Source organism: Mirounga angustirostris, unplaced genomic scaffold, assembly GCF_029215605.1.
Source record: "Mirounga angustirostris isolate CCGP_5_RB_7025 unplaced genomic scaffold, mMirAng1.0.hap1 SCAF_1, whole genome shotgun sequence".
Taxonomy (NCBI): Eukaryota; Metazoa; Chordata; class Mammalia; order Carnivora; family Phocidae; genus Mirounga; species Mirounga angustirostris.
In genome coordinates, this window is record NW_026991709.1 from 45217455 (window position 1) to 45232178 (window position 14724).

The 14724-nt window shown below is 38.4% G+C and overlaps 1 protein-coding gene across 1 annotated transcript in view; it reads right to left on the reverse strand.

Moving 5' to 3' along the window:
* GABRR3 (gamma-aminobutyric acid type A receptor subunit rho3) overlaps nt 1-14442 on the reverse strand; it is a 43742-nt gene extending 29300 nt beyond the window's left edge. Inside the window, 3 exon segments of the mRNA XM_045863629.1 lie at nt 1074-1141; nt 7984-8096; nt 14318-14442. Coding sequence (XP_045719585.1) covers nt 1074-1141; nt 7984-8096; nt 14318-14442 — 306 coding nt within the window.
* Between the last annotated feature and the right edge of the window lie 282 nt (nt 14443-14724).

The following is a 14724-nucleotide window of genomic DNA, read 5'->3' on the forward strand; positions in this document are numbered from 1 at the left end:
CCAGTGCAGTTTTAGCTGATACTGAGTCCCATAGTTCACCTTATTCAAGAGAGAAGGATAAGGTCTGGTTTTAAGGGCACCTGGGTGGAGACAATGAGAATTTTAGATGCAGACTGGGCCATTCAGGGATAATTTAGAGATTATGCCAGGGCAGAGGTAAAGAGTACTTGTTCCTGGAGTACAACAGACTCAAGAAAATGTCAGTAGAAGCTGGTTTTTGTCAGGGAAGAGACAAAACTTTTGAAACAAGGCATTTTTAAGTAGTGAGTACCCTTGGTGCTATTCCCTTTGGGAGTAGGGTGGTTAAAATGAAGGAAGTTTCATAGTGAATCTTGAAATAAATACCAAATTCGATAATGATGAGGACTACAAGAACATTAACTGAAGATTGAAACAAATATAACAAGTCATAGAAAATTTTGTCTAGAATTTGCTGGAATTTTTATATGTCCTATAATTTTTCATTCAGTTAGCATTTGGATGGCAATGACTAGTTGGAGGAATCACTATAAATAAAAATAGTAATTAAGTATATATATAAAAAGATTATTTGATCTACCAATTTAATTGATTTATATTTTCTAGGTCTGGTTTCCTTAAGAGATTCCCTACTTTTTTCTCTTTCTCTCTCTTTTTATATCTTTCTCTCTTTTTTTTTAAAGATTTTATTTATTTATTTGACAGAGAGAGACACAGCGAGAGAGGGAACACAAGCAGGGGGAGTGGGAGAGGGAGAAGCAGGCTTCCAACTGAGCAGGGAGCCCGATGCGGGGCTCAATCCCAGGACTCTGGGATCATGACCTGAGCCGAAGGCAGATGCTTAATGACTGAGCCACCCAGGCTTTTTTTTTTTACATTTTATATTTAATTGTGGTATTTGCATATGATAAAAATAACATATAAAATCTAAATTTCAAGCAGAAAGAGTGAATAGAGAGCAAAGTAACTTCCACTCTATGAAAAAATACATAATAGTAACATACATAATTAAATTGTTTTTTTTAAACACCAGTGATTTTGACACTATTCTCTATCTTTTCAGGAAAAGACCAATATCTCATAGAGAAACTTACCATGTTAACCTCTGAAATGCTGTCAATGCTTTCAACCTGGACATCTATACCTACTGGCACTGGAGACCCTTCAGAAAGAAGAATGACTGATATACTTAGAGATCATTAAAATTATTTTGTAATATTCAAAGCAGAGAGAGATCAATGTTGCAAGTGAATTATTTAAAAAAAATTTTAACAACAAATTTCTCCATTATCTATTCATATATTATATAGTTAATTACAATAAAAAGGCACATGTGTAAATAAATGTTATTTCAATAATTATTACACATTAGACATTATTATATATACATAATTATATACACATTACACATTATTACCCTTAGAAATAACCCAACATTTTCCTTCTTATAGTATACTTATGGTATAGAAGTAGTGTGTTCAATTTTTTTGTTGTTTTTTGTTTTAGCTAGTAGTGATTTAAAAGGGAACAATGTTTCAAAAACATGTCTAAGAGTATGTAGAATTATGTATTCTCTATGGTAAGGATCATATTTTATAGTCAGGGAGTGGAGTAGTTGTGGAGTTCATGACTCTGAAAAATGTCTCTCTTTCCAAAAAATCAGCTTCTTCTGCTTGGGCGGTGCGTGGCAGGCTGGAAGAACACAGACCAGAGTACAGTCTACACAGGGCCTCCACACACTCACAACGGTCTCTTTGCAGGACATCGGTAACCACAGCCTGCAGTTGGGATGAAGCAAACATCCTTAGAAATGTGTTTGATGAGAATGTATTGAAAGTCAGAATTGGAGAAAATTCAGACAAGTGCTAAGATTTGTTTGCCGTTGGGTCTCAATGAATCTGGTTCATGGGTCCGGAGAACATGGATGACAACGCCATAAGAAAACCTAGACCAGACTGAGACCAAGACATTTCCTTGTTACACCTCACAAAGGGTTTCACCAGTTCCTGTATGAGGGTAAACTGATGTTAACAACTTCCTCACTTAGTACCATGCATGGAATTTGATGTATGTATATGTTAAAATAATTTTTATGTTTATACATGTAGTCTTCATATGCTTTCTTTTCATAGTGACCAATTCTCAATTAAATTTTTTGTCTCTGTAGAATTCTGAGTTTAAAAAAAATGCTTTCAACTACTTTTGCAGAAACAGAAATCTTGCCTAGGTGGATCCCAGGTGGTTGTTTTAGTCAAGATTCTGCGATTGAGAAAATTTGGCCTGGAAAACTTCCTCCTTGAGGCTAATTAATGTCTGGATTTGTGACATGTGACGTACATGTGCATATCATTCAACAAAGTGCCTAATTATTGTGTTTTAAATGCATACCACATGGGACGCCTGGGTGGCTCAATCCTTTAAGCAACTGCCTTTGGCTCAGGTCATGATCCTAGGCTCCTTGCTCAGCGGGGAGTCTGCTTCTCCCTCTGCCTGTCACTCCCCCTGCTTGTGAGCCCTCACTCTATCTCTCTCTCTGTGTCAAATAAATAAAATCTTAAAAAATAAATAAATGCACAACACATTATAAAACAAGATATGCCTCGCCAGTCCCTGTCCACCATCTAGGACTCCCCTCATTAATTGGTTGAAGTTACCTTCACTTTACCAAGACAGATTTCCTTTTATATTCCGTAACATACACTCGTATCATTCCTTACTTACAGGGGTTCCAGCTGAATAGGCCCTGGGCTTGTCACTCAAAAACATTTCCCACTCTGGGTTTCAGGAACACTTTGCTTGCATCGTAACCACCAACGACTTCCTGCAGTATTGGATCAATTACTTTCTATACATTAATGATGACAATTCTATTTAAAAATTGTTTAACGATAGTTATGGTTATGCCTTAACTTGGGAACTCTTCAGGATTACTCTACTATATACTGGGTTCAGTGCTGATGCTTTTGTTTTGTTTACTTTTTTTTCTTTAGTTAGTTGAGATATCACAATAAAAATTCATGGCCTTTCAGGATCGATTCAGGATGAGTAAATATTCCCATTAATTCCAATAGTCCAAGGGATTGAAAGGCCTGGCGAGGTCTTGGAGAGGTAGCAGAAATGTCCTAGTTAAAATTCTGGTGTTAGAGTCACAGACTAGAGTTTGAACCCAGCTCTACCACTCATCTGTGATCCACGGTAAGTAACATTTCTAAGCTTAGTTTCCTCACCTATAAAGTCCTAGTAGCAGTACTCACCTTGGAGACTTATTTGAGGACTAGAAATAATACACAGTTAGTAAACTTAATTGGTGTTCAATAAATGGCACTAAATAAATGTTATTGCTATTGCAATTCAGCAAAAATGCAAACCTGCTCCTAGCAATGCAAGTTACTATTCCCAATCTTGCACTCAAACATTTAATCAGCCCACTCCTGACGAGAAAATGATACAGTGCTTCTCACAGAGCACCTATTTTATGACAAAACCTGAGAACAATTTGCATGTAGAATTTTGTGACTTGTAAGCAGATCCCAGTTGTTAATGACTATTTCTGCAAGCTGGGGCGGTCATATAAAGCCACCACACAAGGAGATACTCATGCTACCACTGGAAAGAACTAGACCCTCAGGATGGTTAGAAGACTGGTATGGGTTAAAGAGTGGGGTAAAAACATGGCTTGTCCATTAGGAATGGACTCCTGGAAACATTCTCAATTTCTTTTTTCTTCCTTTCAATTCTATTCTTGGGGGGATGAGCTCTTCCATTTTGAAGAAAAATGTTTGCCCTCAGATGCCATCTGACCTCATTTTTGGCTCCTTTGAACTCCATGCCCAAGTGTACCTTACTCCAGGGTCTAGGAATCTATACATTCTCAAGGACAGTGTGGAGGGGGAGGGCCATGTAAAGGCAAGGTGCAAAATTACAGAATTTTGGAGCTGGATATAGTTCCAAATATCATTCTTTTTATAGATAAGGAGCTGAGTCTCAGAAGAGAGAAGATAGTAATAAAGCAGATGGATTAAAAATCATGGAATTTCTAGCTATTAATCTCGAATTAAAGCCAAAACTTCCATAAATCCCTTAATTCCTCTAAATCTCAGTTTGCTTATCTGTGAAATAGGGGAAATAAATCTGTGGTACTTACCTAATAGCCTTGCTGTGAGACTAAATGAAAGAATGAGTGTCAAGTCCTTTACCTAACCCCATTCAAACGTCTTACTGACCAACCTGTCCAGCATCTATTGGATCAGTAACATATATAACAACACAAATAATAACAATTTCACAAATATTTGCATTAATTCCATATATAAAGCATTTGGAATATAGTAAAAATAAATAAATATTAACCGTTATCATTATGCATTGATTTCCCAGGATCAATACCTAGGTAGTAGCAAACACGTCTGTAGTCGTTTTTATATACGTAAAGATAGACCATCAGTCTATTTTTATGTATGCTGGGATAAGGATTGTTAAATAACAGTCATATATCTTATGTGTATAGTACACTTAAAATACATCATACAATATATTATCTCCTATTATCATTACAGCTGTTTGTTAGGTAGGTAGGTAGAACCGATGTTACCTCCACTTGACATATGACATAACTCCCTCGGAGATGTCAGCGAGCTTGCCTGAAACCCAAGGCTAGTTAATGCAGGAATACAGCCAGTTCCCTCCAGCTCCCAGGCTAGTCCTCTTGCTTGACAAACATAGATTATACGGGCAGCTTTCACGTTAGCTTTTGTCTTGACTCAGTAGCCAGTATCTAGATGCTAAATTGATTTCACTTTAAAGAAACAAATCATCATCTCTAAGACTGAAACAAAAAAGCCCTCAGTGATGAGAGATGTAAAGGGTAGGAAAAACATAAAGAAAATGAGCTGCAATTTATAACCCAAGTTAAACAAAAAGCTCCCCTAAATTTATATCCTCCTGTTTCCACATAATGAGTCAATTAATCTTCTAATGCTTTATAAAAGTAAAAAACACTGCAGTAGCAGCTGGTTTTAATGTTAAAGCTAATTAGGAAAACACATTAAGGCAGAGGAAGTGCTGAAGTTACATTTAGCACAAGAGGAAAGAAGTATGTGCGTGTGTTTATGTTATGAACAAGTATAAAGAAGGAGACGATAAATTAAAGCCTGTCTTGTCTATCCTGCAGCCTGATTCCCCCAGGAAGGCAGCCTTGAGAGAACAGAAATGGGTCACTGGTAGAAGAAGCTGTTCTGACCAAGACAAGAGAAGGTTAAGGACTGTTTTTCACGGAGCTACCAGGCTGACACTTCTGCCTGAATTTATGGATTTTTCTGCCTGAGATGACTGAACACATAAGACATTTGGACACCATTTAGCCCCGGTCCATGATTGTCAGAAAAATTTCTTCACCGTGGGATGATTTGCCACCTGCCACTAAGTAGCCCATTTCAATTGCATTTTTAATAACCCCACAATATAGCCTCAGGAAAAATAATTGCTTTTTAAAAAAGCGTTCCTACTCAAAATAAAATCTTAACATGTATCTCCAACAGATCAAAGGAAGTGGAAATTTAAGGTCAATTTTATGTTTTTCTGGGGGACCAGGATGATAAAGGGGAGGGAGAATGAAGATTTAAGTGTTTTAAGGTAAGAGCAGAGGGTCCTCCCTCAGTCATCTGCAGCAGTGTTTCTCAAATTGTAAAGTGTATTCAAATCACCTGGGGATCTTATTAAAATGCAGATTTTGATTCAGAAAGCCTGAGTGTGGGGCCTGAGCGTCTGCATTTTTAACTAACTCCCAGGTGATTCTGCCGCCAGTCCTTGAATCACTTTGAGTGATAATGCCTTTCTAGAGAGAATGCTTGTGTCCAAATTCAAGGACAGCCATTTTTCTCTCAGTCTTTCTGGCTTTCAGTGGTCTAAAATAGACCCATAGAAACCCTTTCCTCCAAGATAGGAATTCATTTAATTGAAGAACCTAAACTGACAGGAATTAGGGCAGCTTTTTGTATTGGTGTTGAAGTGCATACATCATTTTGAGCTTCTAATTGCTGTTCGGGAAAGGCCAGGTCCAAGCCATTCCTGTGCGACTGGCTCCCTCTAGTGCCTAAAAAGGCCCATGGCAGGGCAAGTCTACGTAACATTTTCTCCAACTAAACGTTGGTAGGGGAGACTTTAGAAACTTTTTACAGAATCATAGAGACCAACGTACAGAATAATTGCGTGATAGCTGTAGAGTATATTATCCATACTGTGGGCAAACTCTGGTTGGAGGGGAAAGAAACGGTCTGCTGGGAATTGTAGTTTAGGGTTCAGGCATCTTTGGGAGAATTCCAGTAAGGAAGACACATCTGAGGAGCAGTGATGTGAAGAAAACAAGACAAAGAGGTAGTCCCGGAAGTAAAACACGAACACATCTTTAAACCTGATTAATTTCGAGGCTTCTAAAAATCTTAAATTAACTTCAGTAAGTGTGAGAAATGCTCTGGAAAAACAAAAAATGAAACGCCCCGAGATTTAATCTGATGCTGATAATCTAATTCAGCAATTATCAAATGTGATTCTCAGACTAGCTGTATCAGCAGCACCCAGGGATTGATTAGAAACGCAAATTGTTCTCCTGAAACAATAATACATTATATGTTAATTTAAAAAATTTTTAAAAGAGAAAGAAATGCAAATTTTTGGCCCCACCCATATCTAGGGATTTGAAACCTGGGTGTGGGGGTGGGGCTCAGCAATCTGTTGTTAAGAATCCCCCAGGTGACTTTGATGCTTGTTAATGTTTTAGTCACGAATCTAATAAAATCAAAGCCAGACCCTTAGAATTGCAGCCCAATGGATTCCACGAAGTTAAAAAACAACAAACACCCCTCAACATCCCAACTACCTGACCTGCTGTTTTTATTTTACCTGCTAACAAGTGAGTCCTCTGAGGTACCTACATTGCCTGTTGTGCTTCCCTTGGTCATAACCACAATAGAGCCAGTGTCAAGTTTCCCCCAGCCCGCTCCGAAAACTTAAAGTATGAGTTGTTTATGAAAAAGCTGCATCTGTTCTACAGCTGCGGGCTCCTGCCTTCTCAGCTTCACATTCGCTCCTGCTATAGCCACACCTCTAGTAGTCTGGAAAGTTGTTAGCTCAGGAATGGTGGGAGTGGAGACTTAGGTCAATGACAGAAGCCTCAGGATGGATTTAGCAGTAAGGCGGCGAGTTCAGATTAACTGCTTGATTCCACCACATCCTGTGCGTCTCTGGAAAACTTGGTTCCCTCAGGGATGCAACTGGACGCACCTTAAACAATCTGAGGGCAGGAAAGACTTTGGTCCAAGTATGTCCTTACATGGCCTCCTGCGGTCCTGCTTACCTGCCCTTGCATCTCGGTTCCACCGCGTATTGCTTTTTTCCTGGCTTTGAGCAAATCTCCTAACCTCTCTACACCCCAGTTTCCACACTGGAATATTAGGGATCATGATAGTGCCTACTTACGAGGCACGGGGAGGGTGGAATAAGCTAGTGCATTAACAGGCTCAGCCGAGTGCCTGGCACTCCAACATTCCGGAAGGTGCCTGAAGTAATAAAACGAGAAACCTGAACAGAGATGTTTCATAGGGAGAGCCATGGCATTTGGTGTGTTAGTCCTTTCACCAAAGCCAGGCACTCCAGCTTATAAACTTATTCAATAAGATTTTATGAATATCATCACAGAATCCAATTTACAGGTTTTAGTTGAAAGAATAAGTAGTTGCCATATAGGCATGATATACATTCACTATTTATTGAGCACACACTATTTGTAATTAGTAAATAATGTGGATATTTACTAAAGATATTTATCTTTTTTGATCAATTTAAAATTTATCAGTTGTTCTCATTCAAGAGAATATCATTGTAAAAGTTTTTTTTTTTTTTAATTGATGGTCTTCACTTGTGTTTTGGTCTTAATTGCTTCAGATTTTCAACTTCATTTTGACAGTGCAAGAGATTGTGACATAAGAGTTTTGTAAAGATAATACTCACCTCCAAATCCAGGTCTCATTGCAAAGTCATGGTCCTCTATTTGGAGAAGTTGCTCGTATTGCAGGAGCCATGCTTTGGTACTGTCATCTTTCCTCCTTCTGGCTTCTTGTTTGCTATCCCTCCAAAGTGGGGAAAAATAATTTTGAGATATGCATGCTTTTGGGTATTTTGATTTAGGTTAGCCTTCTGTGTTCAACTTGGTAACCTTTGAAATATATACATAAAAGCTCATTTTCTCAGTTTATACTACACATAGCTAAAGATCTGCCAACATTTACTCTTTATTATATAAGTGTAATATAATACACTTATTATAGGTAAGGTAAGGCAGGTAAGGTAACCCAAAATTTGGAGCAACTTGGATGATAAACCAAATCTGGATGTGATACTCTGGCAGGCGATTTCTCAGAATATGGTTTTTAGACCAGGAAAACCTTGTCACCACCACCTTAGATCCACGCACTCCACCCCCAGATCACCTAAACCAGAACCTGAGGAAACAGAGCCTAGGAATCTGCATTAAACATGTTACTTAAGTGATTCTTGGGGTCACCGAAGGAAAACTCCTTCTGCACTAAGACAGTAAAACAAAAGCAAAAACAAAAAAACACTGCAAAATGGTAAACTGATGAAAATAGTGTTTTACAAAGACAAAATGAGCAGAAAGTATGGGTGCAAGTTGAGATTAGAGCAGAATGTCTGTAGTAAGTTCTAGAACCTGAGGGATGGCAATGGGAATGCAGAGGAATCCAAAAAGAGGGGGAGCATGGAAATAGGTTTCCTTTGTTTCATCCAGGAAGGAGAAGATTCTAACCCAAAGCGAAAAGTGATAACTATTACCAAGACTTACACCTACTATTTCTCAAACAATGTTTGTTACACTTTGTGGGCAAAGAGAAGCAAATATGCCTAATAAGGGGGTTGATATATAGTGGAGCATCAGGTTTAGTTCAGAGCTTTCTGGTCTAATTCAATATATATATCATTTTAAACCACTTTGTGTCTTCTGCCCTCTTCCCCTCTTCTAGAAAAAGTAACTTCATTTTTAGTAGCTACTGAAAGAAAGCTTTTGGATAATTTCTGTCTGAGGAGAGGATCTTCTAAAAGACTGAGTCCTGATGGAATAGAGCAAAGAAATCTCAGTTCATGAAAGAGTCTTACATGAGCACTCTCATTCTTTGTCTTTGCTCCCCCTCTTTTTGGTATCAGAAACTCTACTATAATTTTGTGACTAAGAAAGTGGGGAAGAAAAGACTGGATTTTGAGTGGTTTCAGGGAGATTAAGGGAGTCTTTGAGGAGGACATATTAGGCAAGGAATTAAAAAGTACTAGAACCAGATGAGGAAAAGTAAATACATCTAAGTCATTCTGATGCACTGGGGTTAAATAAATGGAATGACAGAAACTCATTTTAATTGAGTCACTAACACTCAGCAGGTTACTTCACAAAACTGCTTTCCCAAGGGTCTATATATTTGATTAATTTACTAGGATGAAACTAGTTGAAAACAAGTAGGCTGACATGAATAGACTATTGAGCCAAGGAAAAATATAATTAACAAGCATATTTTAAAAAAATATTTAATCTAGGGGCGTCTGGGTGACTCAACCGACTTTTGATTTCAGCTCAGGTAATGATCTCAGGGTCCTGTGTCAGGCTCTGGTCTCATGGGGTAGTCTGCTTGGATTCTCTCTCTCCCTCTCTTCGTGCCCCTCCCCTGTGCATGTGAGCGCACCCACTCTCTCTCTATTAAATAAATAAACCTTTAAAAAATAAAAATAAAAAACATTTAATCTAGAGAGTTAACAGCGAGATACCAGTTAAGACCAATACCATTTTATACCGATTAAGTGAGCCCCGAACACAAAATCTCAGCAGCCAACCATGTTAAAAAGGTATGACAAAATGGGAACATTTATACTTTGTAGGTGACAGCACAAATACTGGCAAAACCCTTTTAGAATCAATTTCAAGAGCTATGAAGATAATTCATATGCTTTGACTTATAATTCATTTCCAGTAATATTATAATTTTTATTGGTACAGGGAAAATTACATGCATAAAAATATTTACTGCTGTGATTCACCACAGTGCAAATTTGAAAATAAATGTTCAATAATAATTGGTCCTTTAATGCAAAGTAATAATATGGAGTGATTAAAATTACCAACCATTATAATATCTGTGAAACAACATAGAAAATGATTAAGTTAAGAAAATACAAAATAGTTTCTATACTATAATTTTAAACATGAAAAATCATGGAACTATATGAATAAGGATTAGAACTTGGAAAAGGGAGAGCATAGTTGAGATCCTTTGTATTGTTTCCATGTAAAATTCCATTATTGAATTTGTATAAGAAATGCTTTATAAATTATCTAGAACAAGTTGGACTTGCCATCTTGGATCTTTTCCAAAGAAGGGTCCAGGCATGGCTCTCTACCTTATCATTCCATTCTCCTTGTCATTCTAGAAGCATGTCTGCTGCTTAACATGGACTTTTTTTCTCATTGGAGCTCTATTATGAACCAGTACACACAGAAGCCCAGTAGTCTCAAATAATGCGTAAGCAACATTTAAAAAACTTTGTATAGATTTATTATGTTCCTTTAGAAAAATACTAAATGAAGCAAAAATGGGCTACAAAGATGCAAATCCAAGAATGCAATAAAGTAGGAAAATTAGGTGATGCGATTTTTGATCACTAAGACAACCTTCATACTTCTGGATCCAGTGTTTATATCTAGGTCCCTGATGCTTTTGCTCTTAGGGAGGACATGGTGCCTTCTATAGAGCAACTCTGGGGCTTTGACTGACCTGCTCCTGAACTCCCCAGTCCTGGGAAGACACACCTGACTTTAGTCAACAGCCCATCTCTTATAAAGAAAAAAACCCCATAGAGATGAATATTTCTGTGGAAGAGCCACCCAGAGGGAAGGCCCCGCTTGAGACATGACAGTTCCTATGTCTTACTTGGGTCTCTATCTGATCATGAGCTCAGTGATGAGGCCTCAGTTTCCTCACCTATGAGATGAGAAAATTGGACCAGATTAGGAACTGGTCTGCCCGTATTTTTTTTGCATAGTCCGTATGTTATATTAAATTGGAAAATTTCACATGAAAATCTTACTTTCCTGCGTCTTCTACAAAGATCAAAGAATCTAGCAACACCGGGCTCAAGTTTTCTTACAACAAGAGAAGGCTGGACCCGACCAGCTACAGCGTCCTGAGGAGCACCCCGTCTGTAATTGGCACAACCTCTGCACGGCCTTCTGTCTCACTTGCAGGAGCACTTGGACTTGCCATCCCTAGGACCCTCCTGGCTTTTACGTTAGGTTCATGGATGTGCTGGTAAATGTTTAGCAAGTTGTTCTCCAGGAAAAAAAAAAAAACAGCCCTATTTGTGGTGTTTGCTGATTTCCACAATGTAAATACTCCCGTGTGGCTGATTGCAAGGTACTGACGTGACAGAGATGTGCACAGTCCATAGTGTAGTGCTGTAAAATATAACGAAATATGACACAACATAACATAATTTAACATGATTTAATGTAATAGATGGGATTTCTACCTGACAGATAGGATAGACGTAAATAGCCTGAAGAATGAGATAATCGTAAAAGATAGTAAAGGAATAAGGGAGTGGTGAGTTTCAAGTATGTATTACCTTTTTAAGAAATAATTTAATTGTATGTTTATAAATTATATGTATAATTTAATTTTTAATGATGTTTATTTTCATCAGCTAGCAAATAGATTTCCTGAAATTGTGAACACTTGGCTCTTGCAAGCTGATTTAGGCAGACTCCATACTCACTATTCTTGAGGCCAGAGACAGTGTATTTTTCCTCTAACATCCTTAATCCTTGACCCCGTCACTTGGCATATAAAGGGCACTCAATACAACTGTTGGAAGAATGAATAAATATTCAATGAGTTTATATGCCTAATCTTCTTTGCATCACCAGGGAGCCAAATCTCTTCCCTAGGCAAAACAGGGACATTTTTCACCTGCCAAAATTTACTTTATTTGCCAATTCTCCTTCTCCTCCTGTTTTGCTTTTAAGAAACAAAGGGTATCTTTAGATAAACGATTTTAACAATATTTGGATAAAAAGGGGAATCTTTTTTTTTTTTTTATCCATGTGACACAGAGAGAGAGAGATAGAGAGAGAGGGAATATGAGCAGGGGAGAGAGGCTGAGGGAGAGGGAGAAGCAAACTCCTCGCTGAGCCAGGAGCCTGATATGGGGCTGGATCCTAGGACCCTGAGATCATGCCCTGAGCTGAAGGCAGATGTTTAACCATCTGAGCCACCCAGGCGCCCCTAAAAAGAGGAATCTTGGGGTAAAGCGTAAGATTATATTCTGAAAGAAAATAATTAATAACAAAGCATTTAAGGGGCTGATTGTATGAAAACCGGCTCAAAATAATGCACATGAACGCCAGGTTATGTAAATCCATCCACTTCACAGTTTTTAAAGAAAGATCATGCCTTTCTTCCATGTTCATTCTATTAGTTCTCTTGTGTTATAGAAGAATGGATTATTAATTAACTAATTCATTACTTATTTAGTTACTGATAATCAGATTGGGTGTAGGGCAAAGAACCTCACAGTATTTATTCACATACTGAGTTCTGAAGAATCCTGGGCTCCTTACTCTAGAAACTACCCTAATATAGTAATTTCTGTGTTTTTGTCAAAATTTTTGCCTTCAAATCTGCATGAGAGACTGGTGAGTGACAGCTCAGAAATTGGCTGGCTGGATTATCTGGTTCACTCAGGGAAAATGACGAGCTTTCATTCTAAGTGGTACTTTTGAACCAGGGTTGATGGTTTACTCAGTCCCTCGTGCCCTAGAGGATTTTTCTTTGAAGAACAAAAGACACAAATAGAAATTTCAATGACTCACATACTAGCTTATTGCTGAAAGGGGTACCTCACTTAGGATATGGAGAAGGGAAAACAGACATGCTTGGCCCCATGTAGCAGACACCCTGAGGTTCCTTCTTCATTTAAATAGGGTCTAACAACAAGACCTCCAACATAAGAAAAAAAATTCGCACCTCACCACAAAGAACTGATGTTTTCCTCTTGCCCCTTAAATAACACCTAAAAAACACACGTAGTAGATTTTTCTGCAGCAACTCTGCCATTGATAGTGATGGGTTAGCTCCTATGACAATCTCCCTTTCCCTCAGTCTGATGGTGTAACCTCATGTTCCCCTAATATTGCTTGCCTAACTGCTTTGAGGAAGACTCAGAAAGTGGCTAAACTGGACAAAACTTCATATTATCTCAGATCTGGATGTGGGAACAGAAGCATGGAAAAAGAGTGTGGGAGGTGGCCCTGGATTTTTAAGAGCAGAGCAGAAATTAGGAGTCCAATAAATTTTTCCTCCCACCGCCCCCCCCCCCACCTCTTTTGTTTCTGGTCATTAAACCTGAGGCTTCACAAGGATTTATTTAAAATTTTATGTTCATTTTCCTGATCTTATTGGGAGTGCCTCATAAATATTCAAGATGTGAGGGCAATCTGGCTGAAACATCTGTCACCTCTTTGATTGCCAATGTTGGCTGGGTGACATAACTCACCTTCATTCCCCAATTTCCCCTCCTGGGTAGTTTTGAAAATCTTGTGTTTGGTGAAAAGGAGAGACTTTCCCCAAGACAAGAGGTCACTTTTGTGGTAGGGTGACTGACCATTCCTGTTTGCCTGGGACACTTAGTGCTAAAACCCATGGAGTCCCAGGTAAAGCAGGATGAACACTCTCCTAAGCTTGCGTGCTTTCGCTAGCACGTGGGCACATGCTTTCAATTATTCATGATAAGATAATAACAATGATGTATTGACATTCAGGATAATATTTCAAAGGTATGGAAACTCACCTTGAAAGGCAACAAATGGCTTTAATGCTTTTCATTACTATATTATCGGTATACGGAACTATCTACTCTCGAAGTCCTTGACATTAGAAGTTGTTGCTTAGACCAATTTCTACTCAAAAAAATTTGGGGAAACTTTCAACATGTATCATTATCAGTAATAAAGGCATTATTCATTGAAGAAATACATTCCCTGAAAGAAGATCCCTACCCAAGCCCTTGTTTTCTCCAAAAATAAGCATACAATTGCCAGAGACCCAAGATTCTACTCTTCCTGATGCTACCCAGAGGTGATTTATTTTGATGGGTGAATGCTATCTCTAGAGGCAGTCACCCACAAATATGTGATACCATTAGAGATTTGTTTCTCGGTTTCCCCTAGGTCTGTGGCAGTTGGTGAGGGAGGACAATGACAGCAGATACTATACTATGACTATCTTACTGGGTTCCTTTCATTGAAGAGGAGCGCTGCTGGTGGGACTTCTTAATTTCAAAAGCAGCAGAAGCATCTGGCGTCAGTACGATCCAGATGCAGGTGAAGAAGACCAACAGGGAAGCCAGGATCATCTCTTCCAAAAGAAAGGAATGTAGATGGATGCAAACAGTACTGTGATCATAGTGCTTCTTCATCTTCATGCGTCTCTTTAAAAGTAAATAGAGTGCCAAGTAAAGGAAATGGAATGCCAAGTAAAGGTATCAAGGAAAAGGGAGAGGCATTGCCTTCAATGCGGTGTCTTTTGTTTTAGTAGATTAAATAAATTCACATCACTTACAGGCAAACATCTGTCTGACTCATCAGCCGTTTAGGGAAAACAAAGCAGATTTTTTCATTTTCAGTTTCCATCCTTT